Consider the following 22,201-nt stretch of genomic DNA (forward strand, 5'->3'; position numbering starts at 1 on the left):
TGTGACACGGAAAATCCCAGCTCTAGAGACAAGTCGGAGAGAGAGAGAGAGAGAGAGAGGAGAGAGAGAGAGAGAGAGAGAGAGAGAGAGAGAGAGAGAGCGAGAGAGAGAGTGAGAGAGAGAGAGAGAGAGAGAGCACGAGAGAGCATGAGAGAGGTGGGGGGGGGGAGCAGAGAGCAGAGAGAGAGCACAAGCGAGAGAGGGGGGGATGATGATGCCGGTTCCACCGACGTAACTCCTCCATCCCTCCACACACAGAGAGAGAGAACACAGAGAGACACAACCTCTGGAGACAGATTACCAGGTGATCTACAGTACTCCCTGTGTGTTTACCATGACGCACACAACACCAGTTAATCCACAGCATCCACATGCTCTTAAATACTGAGGTAGGAACTGACAGGCACACACACGCACGCACGCACAGGCACAGGCACAGGCACAGGCACACGCACACGCACAGGCACAGGCACAGGCACACGCACATACACGCACGCACACGCACAGGCACACACACGCACACATACACACACACACGCACACATACACACACACACACACACACACACAGGCGCACACACACGCACACATACACACACACACAGGCACAGGCACACACACACACATACACACACACACACACACACACACACACAGGCACAGGCACACACACCGCTTATGTCATGGTGACATCATCAGTGTGGCCAGGGTAGAAGGGGCAGTTGGAGGGTCAGAGGTCAGCAGGATGAGCCCTCCCCTGCCCCCGCCCCCACCCTGACATCACTCTGATCTGACCCCCGCACTGCCACGCACTGCCACGCCTGTTATTGTTGTCGCCGCTCGCCGTAATGGACACCCCCCCCCCTCCCCCCTCACCACTCACCCCTCCCCCCTCACTCCCCCCCGAAACAAATCTCCTATAATAACTCTCAGAGCAACAACCTGCAATTATGCAGTCAGAGCTGTCTGGTTAAATGACTCTCTCTCTCTGTCTCTGTGGAGCTCCTAGTCCTCCAGAACACAAAGGTCTCGGGTTCTACACACGGGCCAGGGCTCCGTGGTTGAAGAGCACCGTGACGCACAGACGCAAGAATCCCATTCGCTGGGTCTGTTATTGTTATGTCATGCCATGGCTTTACGACACGTTTATGATCGTCACCAGAGGGAGTTACATCAGCAGGGTTGACAGATCGGCCTCTTCCCTTGTGTTAGACTAGTCCTTACCACCGACCGCCGACCGCAGGGGTCCTAGAGGCGTCACACAGGTCAGCTATGGAGAGGGAGGAGGAGGAGGGTGGCAGTGTTGCTGTGGCACAGACAGGCTGCTTCCTTCAGCAGAGGGAGTTAGAAAGGAAACAATAGAATATATAATAACACACACCATGTACCCAGAGAGACTTACATTGCAGTGACAGTTGCATACATGTTTCAGTATATATGGTCCCGGCGGGAGTCGAAATACCGCAACCCAAGTATTGTTAGCGTCATGCTCTACCAACTGACCCCAGAGGAAGGAGAGGAGGAGGATCATGATAGTCGTCTGTAGGGGGGAGGAAGCCCCCCCCCCCCCCCCCAACCTCCAGAGGCACCATGGAGATATCCCTGTAGTCTTCAACTAGGGCTGGGTTCAAAAAATCGATTTCCCGATTCAGAATCGATCTTCATTAAAATGAGCGATTATCGATTCCTAAATCCCGAGATCGATTTTTTTTTTTTTTTTTCTTCTTTTTTTTTTTTTGCTTGCAGCTTCAACCCGCAACGAGATCTCGTGCTACAAGAATTGATCATATCTCACGCAACGTGAGGTCTCAACACTAAAATCTAAAAACATGGCGATGGCAGGGACACTCAAGTCACCACCAGGCTTAAAGTCAGATGTCTGGGTGCATTTTGGATTTAAAAAATGTGACGATAGAGATGAGCTGGACAAAAGCAAAGTCATATGTAAATAAAAAGTACATTCATGTAACTGCTTTGGAGTCAATTCATTGATATGTTTAACAATGCTACATGTTATAGGGTTCCTTGAACCATTTATAGCATTAATTCTGAGAATCGCTTTCATATTCAAGCAAAAAATGTATATTTTAACTAGATCGAATCGAATCGTGAGCTCACTGAGCTGGTGAATCGGAATCGAATCGTTTTGGGAAATCAGTGGCGATACCCAGCCCTATCTTCAACAGCCCTCCGAGACGCCACAGTCTTACGGAATATACAGCACTGACTGACTGACTGGCTGGCTGGCTGACTGGCTGACTGGCTGGCTGATTGGTTGGCTGACTGACTGGCTGACTGGCTGACTGACTGACTGACTGACTGACTGGCTGACTGACTGGCTGGCTGACTGGCTGGATGGATGGATGGATGGCTGACTAGCTGGCTAGGTGGCTGGCTGGCTGAGTGGCTGGCTGGCTGACTGACTGACTGACTGACTGACTAGCTGGCTGACTGAATAAATGACTGGCTGACTGACTGACTAGCTGACTGGCTGACTGGATGGCTGACTGACTGGCTGACTGGATGGCTGACTTTGCTGACTGGCTGGATGGCTGACTGACTGACTGGATGGCTGATTGGCTGGATGGCTGGCTGATTGGCTGGCTGGATGGCTGACTGACTGACTGGCTGGCTGACTGACTGGCTGACTGGCTGGCTGACTGACTGGCTGGCTGGCTGACAGGCTGACGAGCAGAGCTGAGTGCATTTTCAGTGATATACCCATTGAACACGGCACACACGAGAACCGAACAGAGAAAAAAAAAAGAAACGGATCCATTTTTCTGACTGTGATAATCTGTCTGCAATAATCTCCCCTGCTGGCACAGAATGATTCATCGTCTACAGGATTTCCCACCCAAAAATCCTCTCGGAGGTTATCACCAGATAACAACAAGGTGATTAATGATACCAAATGCGTTGTGAACCGTACCAGCAGCTCCAGCAGGGCAGAGCCTCGCCCCCCCCTCGCCTCCCCCCTCGAGCATCGGGCATCTTAGCAGAGCTGGGAGCTCACGGGTAGGAGTCAGTCACTTGATGGTCCACGTCATCCTCTTATGGTCCCCCAGGAGCTTGCTTGCTGCTATTCTTTCTTTAACCTTTCTTGCCGTGTGTGTGTGTGTGTGTGTGTGTGTGTGTGTGTGTGTGTGTGAGTGTGTGTGAGTGTGTGAGTGTGCGTGCGTGTGTGAGTGTGTGAGTTTGTGTGTGAGTGTGTGTGAGTGTGTGTGTGTGTGTGTGTGTGTGTGTGTGTGTGTGTGTGTGTAATTGTGTGTGTGTACTGATGGACAAATGTACTGTAGAACCGACCGACTGGGACGAGGGACAGAGCTTAACGCTGGGAATGGGCAACATGGACTTGAGTTGATGGGGATGAGGATGTGTGTGTGTGTGTGTGTGTGTGTGTGTGTGTGTGTGTGTGTGTGTGCGTGCGTGTGTGTGTCTGCGTGTGAGTGTGTGTGCGTGCGTGTGTGTGTCTGCGTGTGAGTGTGTGTGTGTGTGTGTGTGTGTGTGTGCGTGTGTGCGTGGGAGGTGGGAGGGGGGGGCATGTTCATGGGAACTGACTTAAGAATTCCTGTTTGAAAGGCAAAGGCAGAGCTAGCCCTAATCCTTAATTTCCCGGAGGGAATATCAGCTTGATGAAGCTGAAGTTTGAAAGGGATTCTGGGGGGATGTAGTATGGTGTTGCACAAAGCCTGGCCAGTAAGAGGAGGAAGTAGAATACCATCTTCTCTTGCTCTCTCTCTCTCTCCTGTTTGTTTCTCTCTCTACCTCTCCTGTCTGTGTTTTTCTCTCTCTCTCTCTCTCTCTCTCTCTCTCACACACACACATTCTTTGCATATGAAAGGACTGTTGAAGCTACTAACTCTGGAATGGCCGAGACGTCTTCACGGCCCTCTTCTTCTGCCTTTGCCCTCGACGTGACTCTTTCTTACGTCAGTCTGGTTGTATGTACGGTGTCTATGTCTCTCTCTTCTGGTCGACATCAACAACAGATGAGGAAGAGAGAGAGAAAGCCACAGCACCACGTACTACATTAGCCTACTGTACATTTCTATCTGCATAACATCTGAACACACACACACGCACGCACGTGCACGCGCACAAACGCACGCGCATGTGCACACACAAACACAAACACGTGCACGCACACGCACACACACACACACCGAGCCTGAGTTCACAGTGTCAAATAAACAGATTTGTCCTCCAGCCAATTAGCAGTGTGACCGACCACGCACCCAGGGTTTAGACATGCCCCGGGGCGCCCTGCCCAGGGTTTAGCCATGCCCCGGGGCGCCCTGCCCAGGGTTTAGACATGCCCCGGGGCGCCCTGCCCAGGGTTTAGCCATGCCCCGGGGTGAGCCTGCCAAGGGGTGAGCTGCCCAGGGGTGAGCCTGCCCAGGGTTTAGCCATGCCCCGGGGCGCCCTGCCCAGGGTTTAGCCATGCCCCAGGGGTGAGCCTGCCCAGGGGTGAGTGGCGCACGGCAGGCCACCGCCAGGGCGATCGGGCCTAATTATTTGTACGGCTAGCGGGGGGCGCTAAGACCAGATGATACGCCATTGCCAAAGAGTAGCTCAGCGGCAGGTCTCCCTCCCTCCCTCTCTCTGCCTCTCCCTCTCTCTCTCCCTCCCTCCCTTTCCCTCTCTCTCTCTCTCTCTCTCTCTCTCTCTCTCTCTCTCTCTCTCTCTCTCTCTCTCTCTCTCTCTCTCTCTCTCTCTCTCTCTCTCTCTCTCTCTCTCTCTCTCTCTCTCTCTCCCTCTCTCTCTCTCTGTCTCTCTCTCTGTCTCTCTGTCTCTCTCTCCCTCCCTCCCTCCCTCCCTCTCTCTCTCTCTCCCTCCCTCCCTCCCTCCCTCCCTCTCTCTGCCTCTCCCTCTCTCTCTCCCTCCCTCCCTCCCTCTCCCTCTCTCTCTCTCTCACCTGTGCAGTCTGCCCCATTAAGACAGTCTGACAGTCCAGGAGCCGTCAGCCTCCTCCTCCTCCCAGCACACCACAGTGGATTAGTCTGCACCGGATCACTTAATGAGCTCAGGGCCGTCCAGCCTCACGAGTGTTAGGCCTTGAATGATTTACAACACGTGTCGGGGAACAATAGGGCTATACATCTATATAATGACATGTTATGTACGAGGCTAGACTATAACTTTGTCCAGTCTGTGGGCTTAAATAAGAACGAGGAACAATAGAAAGCAGCCTAGTGTTTTTCGAGACCCGAGGAGGTCTCATATGAAAGATGGTGAAAGACGGTTTCTCAGTCTGAGGGCTCCAATAAGAATGAATGCGCAACAACACAATAGAAAGTAACCTAGTATTATCGTTATTTATTTTTTTTGCACCCGAGGTCTATATGAAACATGGTGAAAGACGGTTTCTACCTCAGGCCATTTAAGGCTGCGACTGTAAAAAGGAACTCCTGAAAAGCGCACATTGCATTAATTTACCACAACATTGCGTTCGGCAACGGAGGAACATCCTGAGAAAGAGCTTACGCCGAGCTCTTGCCCTTTCGCGAGCAGCCGCCGTCCTGACACAGAGAATTAATCACGAGCAGCACTTGGAGACGAGGACTAAAGAAAATGTAATTCGACGAGGCGGATATCCTTGCCGTTACTAAAATAGCAACACCACAGTTCCACTAACAAGGGTGTTTTAACCAAATCACTGAAGCCCAGTTGTACTTGCATGTCTTTAAAGTGGTACCCCCCTGCTATTGAGGTGGAGATAAGGGGAGGCGAGGCAAACACCCGGCAACAACAGGCTGGTTTATATGAGAGAGGCAGTCTGCCTCGAGTCAGGCTGGTTTATACACTGTGGACAGAGAGAGGCGGTCTGCCTTGAGTCAGGCTGGTTTATACACCGTAGAGAAAGGCAGTCTGCCTCTAGTCAGGCAGGTTTATAAAGTCAGGCTGGTTTATACACCGTGGACAGAGAGAGGCAGTCTGCCTCGAGTCAGGCCTAGCTCATTAGCCATCACAGTTGGTGGGTAGTAGGCTTTGATGGTTGATTCAGAATATTTTACACCACTTTGTGTGTGTGTGTGTGTGTGTGTGTGTGTGTGTGTGTGTGTGTGTGGCAGTGCATGATTGAGTCTTTATGGCACGTGAACAAGCCTCAGTGAGCGTCTGTTTCACACATCATCTGTGGCGGCGGGAGGCAAGGATAAACCGCTTACGCCACACGCTCTGACAGTGGAACATGGTACTGGGCCAGAGGAAGTGCAGGACGGTAGTGAGAAATAAAAACTCTGGTGCCAGGGAGATGGGAGGGATCAGATGGTGTGAGAAAGAAAAGCTTCTGCTGTAGATTGAAGACCCATCTCTTCAGTTACATCAACATCCCTCCTAAAGACCTCCTCATCCCCACAACCCCCCTGTACAGTCTCTACTATAGCCTAAAAAACGACATAAATTATTATTATTACCGGTATTATTATTATTATTATTATTGCTTCTTCTAGCATTGTAACTGCCATTGGCCCCTGGCCATAGCACAGATTTGTTTTTCTTACGATGACTAATGGATGATTCGCTTACTTAGACACATTTATTTGTTGTTGTTATTGCTTTGGATAAAGACGTCTGCCTAAATGCCAAAAATGTAAAATGTAAATGGAGGAAAGAGGGAAGGCAAATGTAATCACAGTCTTTCAGCATGTCTCTCAAACAAGCTGCTGTTTCCCCCACTGATTTCACAGCAGATGCCACAGGCTAGCTTCAGCTTCAGTGAGAGTGAATGAGGAAAAAAAAGAGTGTGTGAATGAGCCGAGAACGAGAGAGTGAGTGAACATTTTTTGTCAAAAGGTCAGGCTGGCTTCAGGAAGTGTCTTACAGAGAACTGCAATATGATCTTTAGACAGTACGGTCAGCCAGAATATACCGTACTCAAGAAGAAAACCCCAAAACAAAGGAAGTGAAGACTCAGAGTGAATAAAGAAACAGAGTGAATAAAGACTCGGCCTAGCTTAGTTTTGAGGTTACTATTTTAGCACTCTGACATTACTTCTACCCCAGACTGCGTTATTAGCAGAAATAAGAAAGTGAAAGCAACGCAGAAGCTAAAAAGAGCTAATTGGTAGCCTGTGTGTGCAGATATTTGAGACAAATTTCTCTTCTTTGACTCCAAAAACAACATGTTTGAAGTCAGTCAGTGAGTCGGGGGTTGGCCATGGTCCCAGCAGGTGGGCCCTGAGACTTCTGAGAGCGCCAGAGTGGGAGAGAGAGGGAGGGAGGGAGGGAGGGGGGGAGGGAGGGAGGGATGCCAACCACCAGGCTAGGGAGACCAAAACGTCTGGGGTCAGCGGCTCCCACGCCGGGGAAGATGTCTGGAGAAAGTTCCGGGGCGTCTCTGGGCCTGAGGAAACTCTCAGGCGTCCACAGAAACGCTGGTTTACAAACACATGTATACACATGTCACGCCACATGTCAGGCCAGTTGCATCATCAACTGTGTCTCTCTCGCATTCGCTTTCTGCGGTACGGCAGGCGGTTTTTTCACTGCTCGGTGAAAGCTAGGTTACACAAGCAAACATCCTACAGGGTTCATTAGCGGCATCTGTTTCTCTACTGAAATACCAAGCTCATCACGGAGAGAGAGGCGCAGCACTTCTTCTTGTTGTTGTTTGGCCTAACACAGAAACAGTGGGGCGGCTAACACAGGAACCGCAGTGGTGGCGAGACTATTAATAACAGTGGTTGTCAGAATCCAACTTGTTATCTGGAAATAATGCCTCGTACTTTTTTCCTGTCAAGATCAGTTTTTATTTCTGCCTTCTGGCAAGAGAAAACACAGCTGAACAACTTTAAAAAGTTTTGTAAAAAGGCTTTTTTTCTTCTTCTGGAAAGTATCGCTGCAATCCATCCCCCCACCCACATTGCAAAGTCTAATTTGATAACCAAATTGGGTGAATTGAGTTTAGGCCCCCAGACCACAATGAAGCAACCTACATTTCCTACATAAAAGAAGGGCGAGGGCTGGCTAAGCCTTTTTCTTTCAACGTGAGGGAAAAAGGGCTATGGAGCTGCCTTTGAAAGGATGAGCAGCGAGCACAATCACAGTTAAGCTGCAAAACAACCTATTCAGAGATGTGTAGAGGTGGCAGTCTCATGGTGACCAAGCGAAGGCAATCGGCCACACGTAGCTAACACAGACAAGATGGCTGCCCCGCAGAATCTCTCTGGCCCCATCTCAAATGACGCCCCGTTCTCCCCGGAAATCCTACTGCACACTCCTACTGAAAACATGGGATTTCAATGATCAGTAAAGCACTAGCGCGTGGGGGGGGAAATTGCGCAAGGGTGTGTGTGGTTGAACGTAGCTCACTACATGGGAAATAGGGTGTCATCTGAGACACAGACAGAGTCTGCCTTTCACCACGCGTCTGTGGAATGCATCATGGGTAAAAAAGCGAAATGCGACTGAGGTATGTGGTCATGGGTCCTACGCCTTCGGCTTTCTTTCTTGGACAAGACAAACAAGCGGGTCGTAAACCTTACATGGCCTTGCATTCAGGGCGCCATCCCCAAATTCAAATACTCCAGGAATGCCAACAGAGTGGTGTTAGATTTCCCAGCTACCAGTGCGCTCCGCTCAGTGGATCAGCGAATCCTGAACCCAGTTCAGAGGTCACCCGCCTCCCTGAACATGACACTGCTCACTGTGTGCCTACTGGACTGTTGACACTCTCTAGAATGTTTCTGTCTGATGTCTATTTTTTTATGGCTTTTGTATTTTTTGTATTTTATTATATTATTCAATTGTCACTTTATTTTGTTGCTGCTGTTTGTGACGTGAGCTTCTGTAACGCCTTAATTTCCCCTCATAATAATTAATAATAATAATAATAATAATAATTTTGACATTTAGCAGACGCTTTTAATCCAAAGCGACTTACAATTACAAATTACAGGGACATTCCCCCTGGAGTAACTGAGGGCTAAGTGCCTTACTCAAGGGCACACTAGTAGTGGTGTGGTTTCAGGCGGGATTTGAACTCACAACCTTCTGATCACAACCTTCAGTCCAACTCACTATCCACTAGAGTCGACCACCACCCTCAGGGATCAATGAAGTACCTACCTACTAGGGATGGACGGTTTCCAATTATTGAAACCGAAAAACCGTCAGAGAGTAAAACCGGGGTTTTCCGGTTAACCGAAAAAAAAAAAAGAAAAAAAAAGGAGCGCCAATTTCAAATAATTGAGCCCTACTGCTACAATACACTCATGTCGAACACCATTAAAACACCGTAAGCACAGTCGCAACACAGCGTCTTCATTGAATGAACTGCTTTCTCAATATCTTGGTTCTTAGACAAAGTTTCAGCTGCTGCTCAATGTATTTAAATATTTGTGACACAGCCCAATGAAAAGGGCTACCTGTAGGCGAAATCATTTTTCTGGTTTTTACATGTGCTTAAACTACAGATTGTAAGCTTTCAAATGATGCATCATACATTGAAATCGGAAACAAATTGAAGACGACATGAGTATTTGAAAGTTGCTACACCGGAAATCACTAAGCAGAGAAAATCCCCGTCAAAGATAATGAATCCCCATCAAACAACAAGAAACGAAGTCATTGTGTTATAGATTACACTTATTTAATGAACGTAAAACTGTTCGGAAAAATAACGAGTGGGTACTTCACATCTTCGAGTTGAATGTTAGCTAAAAAAACGAACATCTTAAAAAAAAAAAAAAAAAACTTTAAAGACGAATTTGACGTCTTTCTCATTTCCGAGAGGTGTCCATTTACATCAGATTGCGTCACATTTGAATACTGCTCAATAATCACTGAAATATTAGAATTAGAATTATGCAGTGAACATACTTAAAGCTTTTCATAAAAACCACATGCCGCGAGACTGACTCGTCCTGAACTGTCGTAAGTCAATCAACAAAGAATGCCCCATCAAAATAAAAGTGCCCATGGTAGAGCTGTCAAAATAGAGCTTTCAAAATAAATGTACTAATACAGATAGAGATAAATACAGAACTACCTTTGCGTCACTAAGTGACCGCGTATCTTCTGAGACATGCGTTCTGTCATCACTTTCAGTAGCGCCTTCACACACAGTGGCGCTGTGCACAAACACTCTTGATCCGTATAGCTCTTGTTTTATTATATTGTGGTTTAGTAAATACTGCACTTGGAGTTACATTCAATGCATGATTTGTGCTATAGAACATAAATAAAGTTTGATTGATTGATTGATATCAAATCAAATCACATTTTATTTCTATAGCGCATTTCTCACAAAAGTGTGGTGCGCTTTACAGAGAGCAGCGAAAATGATCTTATTAAATGTAAGCGAGTAATTGTAAAAAAAACTTTCCTATCTACCAATAACTGAAGGCAACTATCTTTCCCATAGAGTGATTCGTTACCCTTAAATATAATCCCAATTAGATATTAATCCTCAGTTATTCTTCACAACTGACCAAACCTCTCACTCATTGCGCGGAAGATTCAGACTGTATCATTGTTATTTTCACACACGACAAACATGTGACATGTTCCAGTTTTATTCTTATTCTATTTTATTCTTTAAAAAAATAAATTAAAAAAAAACGGTTTCAGACGGTTTTGATAAAAAACCGTTTCTATTTTTATAAACCCCGGTTTTCGGTTTAACCGAAAAACCGTCCATCCCTACTACCTACCTATCTATCTATCTATCTATCTATCTATCTATCTATCTAGTTCAACTAGAGAGTGGAGACATCAGCTAAATTGGAATGCTACGCTACCAGGCTGCATGCTGACTATTTTAGAATAACTTCCTGGTCTACCACATGCCTGGGTGAACACAGAGCTGTTAACATGAAAAAAGAAAGAAAGAAAGAAAGAAAGAAAGAAAGAAAGAAATAATGACAGAAACAAAGAAAGAATGAAAGACAGACAGGACAGACAAGTTGAGGGTGACAGGTTTCCCGCAGAGAGCTCTTTGGTGCGTGGAGACACAGGTCTCCTGAGTGGCTGAAGTGACTGAATGATTACGCACATCACCCCTCGCCTCTGACTCAGTGCCTATCTCACACCGACAGATATGAACACTCAATTGCACAAAGTGGACGAACCAGTCATGCATGAGGTAACGATCAAATAGTCCTGCATGATAGAGGAGCTCAAATGGCCTTGTTTACATATAGAGTACCAGTCAAACGTTTGGACACACTTTCCCATTCGATTAAATGGGAAACTGTGTGCAAACTTTTGACTGGTACGGTACACATACACACATCATGATATTGCAACAACTTCATGACCCTGAATGCCTGCAACATTTATAGGTTGCACTGTGTATACAACACAACATACCTTTGGGGTCAAAATGTCAAAATGTAGCAGAAGAACTTGGCTCCAGCTTCCAGACTACTTCCTCAGTCTGACATTTTGTAACGATAACAAAGAGAGGCTTACTGAAATTGAAGCTTTTGAACACTTCAGACACAGTCTCTCTAGCCACATTCTAGTCTCGTAACCCGGTCTATTCTGCTTCCTGGATGGAAGAACACCTACAGCTCTATTAAAGCGGTCCATTAATAAAGGCAGAGAATGTATTACCGGTAAATAGGTATTTTTCGACCATTGACAGCTCTCTTTCTCTTTCGGGGACATTAGTACGAAAGGCTCCTGGTGGGGTTCCTTTCAGGACGGATATAAATATGAAAAGCGATCCCTTTTTCCGTGCTGTGTCAATGGGACAAAGAAACTGACTGTGAATCTAGGAGACGACCCCTTCATCTGGCTAAGCTCTCAGTGTGTCAGTCCGGAGCTCCACGCATTCCTCTGTTAATTATCCCTCAGTGGGCAGGCTGTAGGCTCTCTCTCCCGGGCCATGGAACTCAACTTATCCCCGGCCCTAGCTACAGCAGCTGGGGCTGTTTGGACAACCTGGAGACTGGGGAACGGGAAGTTCCAGAGAGCAGCTCTTCCTGTGGACCTCCAGGACCGAGACAGGCCGGATCACGGGGCCCCCGTTGAGATCAACAGTATGTAGGGTAAGCTAGGCTAACACTTAACCGTAAGCTACCCCTGAACCTGTACAACAACAATATGTAACAAACATGCCGTTTAATTGAAAGTGACTTACGGGTACAGTCAGTGCATACATTTTTTTGGGGGGTATACACGGTCCCAGCCAGTGCCATGCGCTAGTACCAACTGAGCTAAAGGACCACCATAGTTAACCAAACACTGTTATTTCTCTAGTAAAAAAAAACAGTGTAGTAACTTGTCGTTACCTAAATAGGCAATGCACGGTAGCCTATATGGAGTCGAGCAGTTTGTGTTTATCAACAGGTGGAATAAGGACATGTCATAGAAAGAAGAACCCAACCCTGAGGAAAGGGAAGCCTTATCCGACATCCCTCTGCTGTTCCATCTGTAAGGTTGTTGGATGCTGAGGACTTCAGGATGAGGTAGGTCGGACGGTGGTAACAAACACTGGACCATTTAGCTGACGCTTTCATCCAACGCGTCCTAGCCTACATTGCAGTGAGCGATGCATACATTTTTCAGTATGTATACACGGTCCCGGCAGGAATCGAACCCACAACCCACAAGCGCCGTTAGTTAGCGCAACGTTCTAGTGACTGAGCCGCAGAGTGCCGGAAGCATCCAGTTCTTTCAGTGCCTCTGAAGTCTCTTAGTGACGCTCCTCCTCCTCCTGCTCCTCCTAAGCGTGACGGGGGTCGACGCCTGTCCCGTTTGACTCGGCGTTCAGCTCTCAGCCTCTCAGGAGGAGCAGGGAGACATTCCACAGAGCGGAGCTCCGCTCCTGCCTGGCTACAACAACACCACAAGTCTCAACATGTGTTCCATTCCACATAAAGAATGGCAAAAATCTCACACAAACACACACGCACACACGCACACACACACATACATAAACACACACAAACACAAACACACACAGACACACACAGACACACACAGACACACACAAACACACACAAACACACACAAACACACACACACACACACACACAAACACAAACACACACAGACACACACAGACACACACAAACACACAGACACAGACACTCAAACACAGACAGACACACACACACACACACGCCTTACTGACAGTAGAACATGATATCAATACAGTATCGTATTGTATCAGCCTTCTCTGATGAGGCGACGTGTCAGTGAGTTCCTGGTTTCAGTTTGGCACATATACAGTATGTCTGAGAATGATCAGGAGCAGGAGACAGGCTCCAGTCTACGTCAGTTGGAACAACGACCAAATCTTCTTTAAAAGAATGTGAGGCTAGATCTCTTCAGATGTTCTAGTTCAGGCACTTTCTCTCACCTTTCAAATATGTTGAGCTTGCTGGCTGCACACACACACACACACACACACACACACACACACACACACACACACACACACAGACTGGTTCTAAGAGGAAAGGCCTAACCACCCTATCGAACTGATGGCTGATTCACTATGGTAATTCCCATTGATGCCCCTAAACGTATTGACATTTTGATTACGGGCACTAAATTAAATGTCACATTCGATAGCAACGTCCCCCCGGGGGGACACTTTGCAGGAAGCAAACATACGTCAATAGTTATGTATCGCTCACACACAGAGTACATCCACTAACCGGGCACTACTGAGAGCATAATATGCATAAGATGTTCCTCTGTTCAAGTCAAGTGTGTTATTATTATTAGTAGCTGGCGGAGCTCTTCACAGTCTGGACCTCCGCCTAACCCCCCTCCGTTTAGACATCCAACAAGTGCTGGCCAATCATTTTTCCGTGAGGAAGGCTGCCAGCCATTGATTAGAACCAAGCCAGACCAGATGATACAATGGGCCCTTCAGTCCGTCCGCCCACAGATCAGTAAGGGTAAGAGATGGAGGGAGGGTGGGGGGGATGGATGGAGATGGGAGGCAGCCTTGACTGAATCATGACATCCCTGAATTGGATTTCCGTTTAGGAGAGGGTTTAATGTAATTAGCTTGAGTACACTGGTACAGCCTGGTGGATGAGGTAACACACAAAGAGAGGCATCACCTCTGGGGGCGTACGACAACACTTGTCTCCCCCCCCCCCCGCGCCACGGGAGGTACTAGCCCGTCTCCTGAGGGGGGAGGCTAAAAGGAGGATGATTGACAGCTGTTATTTCACCTGTATTGTGAATGTGTGTGCCGCCTAGCATTCTGATTGCTGATTCAACCATAAAGCGGGAGCCGCAGTAGTGTTGAAAAGAATCAAACGCGGCGCTGTTTCTTCCTCCGTGATGGCGTCCTCTCTTAAGAGTTCGAGGAACAAACGCATCTGACTGGTTCTGCGGTATAAGGCTACGACCTCTTCACTCGAGAGGTTTCAAACCACCACCACGTTATCAACAAATCTCCTAGGCCGGCCTATGTCTATTTCAGGCGGTGTTTACTCTGTAGGGTTGGCCCTCTGTGGCTGGCTGCAGTTTCTTTAGAGGTGGAAGTGGTGCTTTTTAGCCCCCATTACACCCCAACAGCACACTGCCCTTTTTTACTCGCTTGCCAAGCGAGGACACGGTATCTTTAAAGCACAGCGAGGTATTTAACAGTGAGTAGGCTACATTATTAAAGGCAACAGCAGGGCCCACAGCCAAGCCTCCCAGAGCCCAAGGGGGGAAACTGGCACAACACTCTCACCGGGGGCTGAAGGTATAGTAGGGTCCCCTCTACTTGTCCTAGTCTCACATGATACAACCCCCAAAAAAAGCCTGTGAATGTCATCGAATCAGTCTGACATTGTCACCTGTTACAACACAAAAAACAAGAGAAGGGAATTACAAGTGAACCCGCCTAATGCATCTATAGCTAGCCTAATCCTCAAAAGCACAGAGAAACAGAGCAGGATGGACTCGATCATTGACATAAAGATGCATCAATCGTTCCCCCCCCCCCCAACCTTGCATGAGATACAAACAAACATGCAACTGTGCAAGTCACCGTGATCGACTGCATTCCACCCCTCGCTAGTAGTGACAAGCTCAGCGCATGAAACAACAGAACCTGCAGGGGAGGAAGGAGAATCCTGACCCATTTCACTGACAGCTCGTGTTTCATTGCCTTTATCTTGCTTCATACCGGGCCAACCCTCCCCGTTTTATCTCAAGAGATTATGCGAATGCGTCGCGTCAGTTCAGCCACATACTGTATATGTTGTTATTATCAAAACAGAGACAATAACATTGGTGGTTGTTTTGTTTTCATTGCTTTGTACGGAAAAACCCCCATCGTAGACAGGTTTATGGGTCCCAACGGCAAAGCTTCTCACTCATGGCCATATCGACCCACATCCAAAACCCAGACTAGTTACCAAAGCAAACAACTGCAAGACTACTAGAGAGGCTGCGTTTAGAAGTCGTGTGGTTTAATGATCAATTTCATGTGGTTCATTTATAATCAATTTGACTGGCCGATCGTCTACTAAACAAAGAGGCATTCCGTTGCGCTTCGCAGTTCGCACTGCCTGCCTGGCTCCGTTAATGTGTTATTATTAAACATGGCGAGGAGGCTGAGAAAATATCCACCAGCTTTGCTTACATGAATGCATGAATCAATAAAGCGGGGCTATAAAATAAACAGGACAGGAGTCGCATCATCTTAATCGCTATTATGCAACTGAATAAACTGATTGTAAATCAGTGAGTGGGGGGTCTTTACGGAACGTGGCGATGTGGCGCGCTTCATCAGTACCTCTGGTGGTCGAGCTCTGCCCACCCCGACCCCCGATCATCCACAAACCCCCCCCGACCCCCGATCATCCACAAACCCCCCCCCGACCCCCGATCATCCACAAACCCCCCCCCCCCCCCCCCGACCCCCGATCATCCACAAACCCCCCCGACCCCCGATCATCCACAGACCCCCCCCCGACCCCCCGATCATCCACAGACCCCCCCCCCCGTACCTGAGCAGGCTGGACAGCGGGTGAGAGGCAGCACTACTGTGACCACCGCTGTTGCCGCTTCCACCGGTCCCCGACGATGATCCACCGCCACTTCCAGCCGATGTCCTGTGTTTCCCCGAGAGAAGCTTCTCCACGGCGGCCAGGTTTCCCGTGCGCGCCGCCTCTAGGAGTTCCTGCTCCTTCCCCATCGCGGATGATCGAGTAGAGAGGGAAGGATCGGAGGGTTTGGGGGAGAGGAGAGGGGGTTAGAGAGGCACGGGAGGGAGTGGGATTTCTTCGCGGTCCTCTTCCAATCTTTACAGGCGTACTACTATCTCTAGCAGTGCCGATCGGGAAACAATGGTTTCCGTCCACGGGCTGGATCAGTCTCTCTCCAGCGGCGCGATTCTCCAGGATTCCTGATCCTTCCTCCACTGTGTCGCTCCGGGGGAAAAGTTTCGTTCTGCTGCACCGCCAAGCAAACTTCCTTCGCCTGGTCTTCAACGCGTCACTTCCTCGAAGCTGCCCAGTCCCTCTGTACTGTACCTCTCTCCCCTCTCTCCCTCATTCAGCAACTGTGCTAATGGTTATTTGTGGTTATCCTGTATTGAGCAATAACAACCTAATTCGTTGAAGTTGAGCATTTTAATTTTAATTTTTAAATATTACCATTCATGAAGGGTGCGTAAATGGTTATTCCACATCACTCCATCGGTCAGTCCACAAAGATAACTCAGCACACACTATTTGTGGGTAGAAATGAAATAATAATAATAATAAATAAATAAATAAAACAATAAAAAATAATATGGTTTATTTCAGTATGCTGACAGCTGTCTCAAGAGTAAATGCTAAATAAAACGTGCCTTTATGTCCAAATGAATGCATGGAGGCTAACAGTGACTAATCCAAAACTATGTTGATGACAATTACATTATATTCAATCAAAGCATGTACATGTATAGAAAAATTTACAGCTGTGCTCGAAGAATTTGCATCATTATCAAAACAGATGGAAAAACACTGTGTATTATGTATTACATATGTAATTAACTACTATTTCCAATGGGAATGCAAATACATACAAATTGAGCTGAACCACATAGACAACATTTCGATTTTAAACAGGGTTTCAAGTCTCTAAGCACAGACTTGTTCGTACTGTCACATATTTTCTGAATAGAAGCAGCAACTTAGATCTTTTAATTAATGAAGCTGTCTGGAAATGTTTTGTCTTTTGTTCTACTTTAACGCGCAATAAAGTTGGTTCAAACCGGAAACAGGAAGTGGCTCTCATTGAGCTGCTAATCGATGCTGCCTGCCTCTTAAAAAACATTACATTTGTTTTTAATGTATTAAGTGTCATTGCATTTGGGATTTAACTTCATTCGGCAGAAGAATCGGTATGCTTTTCATGTATTGGTCAATTACCTAACGTCGTGGGTAGTTTTTGTTGCCGGCAGAATACTATTATAGAGTAGTGTGTACATACATGCTAGCTGCTCCTGGCTAATGACAGAGACTTGTTGTTGTGTGTTGTGCCACATCTGGACTTAAAGCAGCCATAGGTAACGGTTGGCTTTGCATGACTATAATAGTTATGTAATGCAACATAGGCCAAGGCATTTATATTATAGCTGAAGGTATAAACAGCTCTGCTAAGCAGGGAGCCTATTTGAGTAGCAGTTTTCTAGCTATCAACCTACGACATACGTGTGTTCAAGCATGAATGAATGAATGAATGAATGAATGGTCTTTATTGTCATTAATATAGTACAGGTACCAAACAACGAAATTTAGGAGGGGGGGCTCCCCTGGTGCTAGGAAAAAGACTAAAACCAAGAGAGCCAAGGGTAAAACAAAAAAGGGAAAAGAGCTGGTTTACATAAATAAAGGCTATGTACACTATCTATCTATTAATAAGCATGGGAGTTGTATCATAATGACTTGTTGTTGAATGATGCAACGGTCGCCAGTGTTAGTGTGTGTGTTTAACCTTTCTGCTGTTTTTGGTTGACCCAGAATTAAGTAGAGTAAGAAGAGTCGGATTGAACTATGGCAGATCCAGCTCGGATCAAGACTGAATGCACAGCTGAGAAGATCTTAGCCTCGGAGGAACGAACCAAAACAGAGCCTGAAGAGGACAATGAAGAAGATGGGCCCGGCACCGAGGATTCTGAATCCAAAGATCCTTCCTCGCAAGGCCAGGGCAAACATGAAAACGAACCGGTAAATTCTCCAAACGGAATAATAACAGCCAAGTTTCATTAGTCTCATGATGGTGATGATTGTGGGAAAAAGTGACCATGAAATACTTGAAGCTCTAGTCTAGCACCATCCCTCTGCAGGGCATTTTAGCTACATTAACCTTTAATAGATACTGTACGGTTGTTATCCTTGTATAAGTAAGTGTCATAGGATGTCATGTATTCCATGCTCATCACATTTCCACAACCAAGTCCTCTGTGTTAACCTTTCATGAACCTCTGAAGGAGTCAGCGGCCGGAGATGGAGATGGCGAGGAAGAGGGAACCTCGGGTGAACCTGATTCAAAGAAACTGAAAGTGGAGCCGGAAAAGAAGAAGGAGAAACGCACGCAAAAGGTTGACGAGGATGAAATACAAAAGATGCAGTAAGACAGAGATTTTTTTAAACCAAGACGTTTTTTTTTTTTTTTTTACATTAACTTCCCAAAGCCAAACGTCTGTACTTTACAAGCATTATTAACTTCATCCCCTCTCCTTACTGCCCAGGGTCCTGGTCTCCTCCTTCTCTGAAGAACAGCTGAATCGCTATGAGATGTACAGACGCTCTGCCTTCCCCAAAGCAGCCATTAAGAGGGTAAGCTTTCCAAGCATGATAAAAAACTAAAAGATGTGTGTCTGTGGCCGTGGGTGGTCCAGCGGTCTAGCACCATGGCCTACAGGGCACACACATGCCCGTGTCGGCGTGGATTTGGATCCGGCCCATGCCCTGCTGACACGCTTACTTTCCTGTCTTTCTTCATTATCTTTATCCGGTAAAAATGAAAAATATGAGAGTGGGACTGCCCCACTAAAAAAAAAAGAACCTTTAGAAGAAGAAAAAAAAAGATGTGTGTGTTTACTAAACCAATCTAAACTCACTGACGGAGCTCAGCTGTTTGAACGTCTGTGTTTCTCTGTTTAGCTGATCCAGTCCATTACAGGATCCTCGGTCTCCCAGAATGTGGTGATTGCCATGTCAGGCATATCCAAGGTCTTCGCTGGGGAAATAGTGGAAGAAGGTGAGTGATGGGTATCACTGTGTTAACTCATTCAGCGTGGAGGATGAATAAAGTCGCCCAAATTGTCAAGGGTGACTTTATTCACCAGAAATGCATAAATTACAACACTTCATTTTGTAGCCAATCAAAGTATTGTTGCTAGGTAAATAACACATAAAACACTTGGAACTCTAGGTGGTGGTTGAAGTGTTCCCGGAATCCTTTGGCAGTTAGTGAGTTAATGATGGATGATGATAATTAACAGACGATTGTTCTGGATTAGAAAATGTACTCTAGACAAAACATCTGTGTTGTTTCATATGCCAGCATGATTGTATGATTGATCTCCATCAGTGCCAACAAGGACCAGGATATTTCCTACTATTACGATAGTCTAATGTGTTTCGTCGTTTGCTACCTGCAGCACTGGATGTCTGTGAGAAGTGGGGGGAGACGCCGCCTTTGCAGCCCAAGCACATGAGGGAGGCCGTGAGGAGACTGAAGAGCAAAGAGCAGATCCCCAACACCAAACACAAGCACATCCTCTTCCACTGAGTCACACCCCATGCCATGTACCCAGATGGACATTCAAGCGAGGGTGGTGATACGCATATGTTCACCTTCCCATGCTCAGGCAATGAGTGGGTACTACTGGCTCTCCCTCCTCCAATGTTCATGATCATTGACATCAAGGTTTGGGCACGAAGGCCGCTGCAGTAACCAGGTTATTCATGATGTCCTCAACTGCACCTCTGAGGTAGCCCTACCCCACCTCCAACTTCTGTAACAAACGACGGTATTGTTTGGTTTCAGTTATATTTCATGACTTCAGATGTACTGATTTTTTTTTTTTTAAGTGTTTTTTTTCTTCCCTAACACCAGGGGAGCCACCCCTCCTAAATTTCGTTGTTTGGTACCTGTACTGTAGCAATGACAATAAAGACCATTCATTCATTCATTCATGTTCCTGTTGTAGGAACAGCATTTGCATCTATTCTGTATGTTTGTATAGTTGTTTTATTATGTTATTGGTTGACCAAGCATAGTAGCTGAAATGTGTATCCCTGACTGTTCTTGTGCCTCATGGGCAAAACAGTTTTCTGTCTCAATAAAGGTATTTTATTTCAGGCCTTGGGTTGTTACTTCTAAGCTGTAATTCAGTGATATTTTCTGGGTGACACATTTTTATGTTAATAAATAATTAATTTGTAAAAATGTGCAAGAAGTCTTTTCTTGTCAGTTTAATTCATGGTAGCTACAGTATCATCCTTCTAGTGCATTCTATATATCTATCTAGACGCCATTTCTTCTTCTAGAAGCAGTTTTCAGTACAAAGTCATTTTACATTTTAACCATTTAGCAGACGCTTTTATCCAAAGCAATTTATAATTATAATTACAGATTATAGGGACAGTCTCCCTGGAGTAATTTAGGGTTATGTTCCTTACTCTGAACTCATGACCTGATCACCAGTCCAACTCACTATCCACTAGACTAGACCACCACTACCCCAGTCATAACCCTACCACCATATTTCATACTGAGTAATACTGACATATGCAAGTCCTGCTCTCATTGGCCAAATAACTTTATAAATGAGCACACACAAGTGTCCATTTCATTCAACTTGAATAAAGACATGACGCGAGTCAACCATTTTCTTTCACTTTTTATTTTCACCTCTTGAAATATTTTCCACATACTAATCTGGTTCACAGAACCAATTTTTTTAAACGAGTCATATTCAATGATGTGATAACATTACAAAAACCTTTTTGAGGAATTCTAAGCAACGTGTTAAGAAGAAGAAGAAAAACGGAAAAAATACTGTCAAGAGGGCCTCCTGCATTTGCATAAATGAGAACGTGTTCATCTTAATTTCCAGTGAACGTACCACACGTACAAGTGCAAATATTCCACAAAGAAGCTTTAAAGCACAAAACAATCAGTTTGATTCATGCATCTATAGTCCTTTCATAAGCAATGAGGGAAAAAATCTGCAAAGTCACCCGGACGACGGGGGGGAGACGGAAGAGAGGGCAGCTCTCAGGGGCGAGGGGGTGTTGTGTCCCCGTCGCCCCGCCATCCCATCATCCCCAACCCCTCTTGCATGGCACACTATGGCTGAAGGGCTGCGTTGTCATGGTAACTCTGGCTGAGGAGCTGCTGTGCGAGTGTTACATGACAGGCGGGTGTGGAGAGGGAAGCCAGGGGGGCAACCATTTTGTCCTGGCAGAGTGGGCACCCCGCTGCGAACCGGGAGGGGGGACTTGGAGCTTTGTCGCGGTCACATAACCGCTTTCGCACTCTGGGACGTACATTTGTTCCCCCCCCCCGGTTCCACATCATTGACACTGACAGACAGACAGACAGACAAGGCCATGTGAAAAGAAAACAACAAAGATCAAAAGTAGAGGAGTAGTAGCCGGGAGGGTTGTTGTCGAGGACGTTGCTGAGGAACAGCGACAGCTCTGCTTTGTAACATTGACTTTGACCTTCAGGGCATTTTCCAAAAACCAAACATCCAGGAACAGGAACAACAACATGTAACAGACCCGACACTGCTTTTGATCAATAACCTTAGGCGTCGGTACTTAATAATATAAACAGAAAAACAGGTTACGGTTATAATTGACTTCCCCCCTATTGCGTCTCGCATTTCCACCCCTAGGCCACCAGAGAAACAGCCCCCCTGAGGCTTGATGCAGTGGCGTCGTATCGCCACCAGAGGGCTCTCACGTCCACTCATAAGACAGAGGAAAATGATGCTAAAAACTAAACAAGAGGTTAGTTAACTCGTGGGGGGACCACCACTCAAGGGACAAACAAGTTCCATGACCTCACCACTCAGAGAGAGTACCTCACCATTCACAGGAGCTGTGCAGAGTCTGAAATGTATCTTAACACCCCAATACCAATCTTCTAATACAACAGAAAAAAACATAAATATTACTTTAACAACAAAGGCTTTTGTTGAGACAACTACCCCCCCCCCCCCCACCCCCATATACTGTGACATAAACATTCTAATAAATGGAGAATAACATCCAAGACCAAGACG

General features: G+C 46.5%; 2 protein-coding genes across 3 annotated transcripts in view; one reads left to right on the forward strand and one right to left on the reverse strand.

Moving 5' to 3' along the window:
* LOC308159366 (ankyrin repeat and SAM domain-containing protein 1A) overlaps window positions 1–16,105 on the reverse strand; it is a gene marked incomplete at both ends in the record, with an annotated part of 95,044 nt that extends 78,939 nt beyond the window's left edge. Inside the window, 1 exon segment of the mRNA XM_080533139.1 lies at window positions 15,918–16,105. Coding sequence (XP_080389265.1) covers window positions 15,918–16,105 — 188 coding nt within the window.
* A 1,071-nt stretch (window positions 16,106–17,176) lies between these two features.
* On the forward strand, window positions 17,177–19,961 carry taf11 (TAF11 RNA polymerase II, TATA box binding protein (TBP)-associated factor). 2 transcript variants are annotated; one of them, XM_080533150.1, is made up of 6 exons: window positions 17,177–17,299; window positions 17,919–18,125; window positions 18,389–18,528; window positions 18,650–18,737; window positions 19,065–19,161; window positions 19,565–19,961. In XM_080533150.1, the coding sequence occupies exons 2-6, from the start codon at window positions 17,952–17,954 to the stop codon at window positions 19,693–19,695; spliced, it is 630 nt and encodes a 209-aa protein (XP_080389276.1). In that variant the 5' UTR covers window positions 17,177–17,299; window positions 17,919–17,951; the 3' UTR covers window positions 19,696–19,961. The 2 variants fall into 2 exon arrangements, with proteins under 2 accessions (XP_080389276.1, XP_080389277.1); XM_080533151.1 differs by having other exon boundaries at window positions 17,276–17,335.
* Window positions 19,962–22,201: the final 2,240 nt, after the last annotated feature.

The sequence above is a fragment of the Nansenia antarctica genome, assembly GCF_963989245.1.
Source record: "Nansenia antarctica genome assembly, chromosome: 6".
NCBI lineage: Eukaryota > Metazoa > Chordata > Actinopteri > Argentiniformes > Microstomatidae > Nansenia > Nansenia antarctica.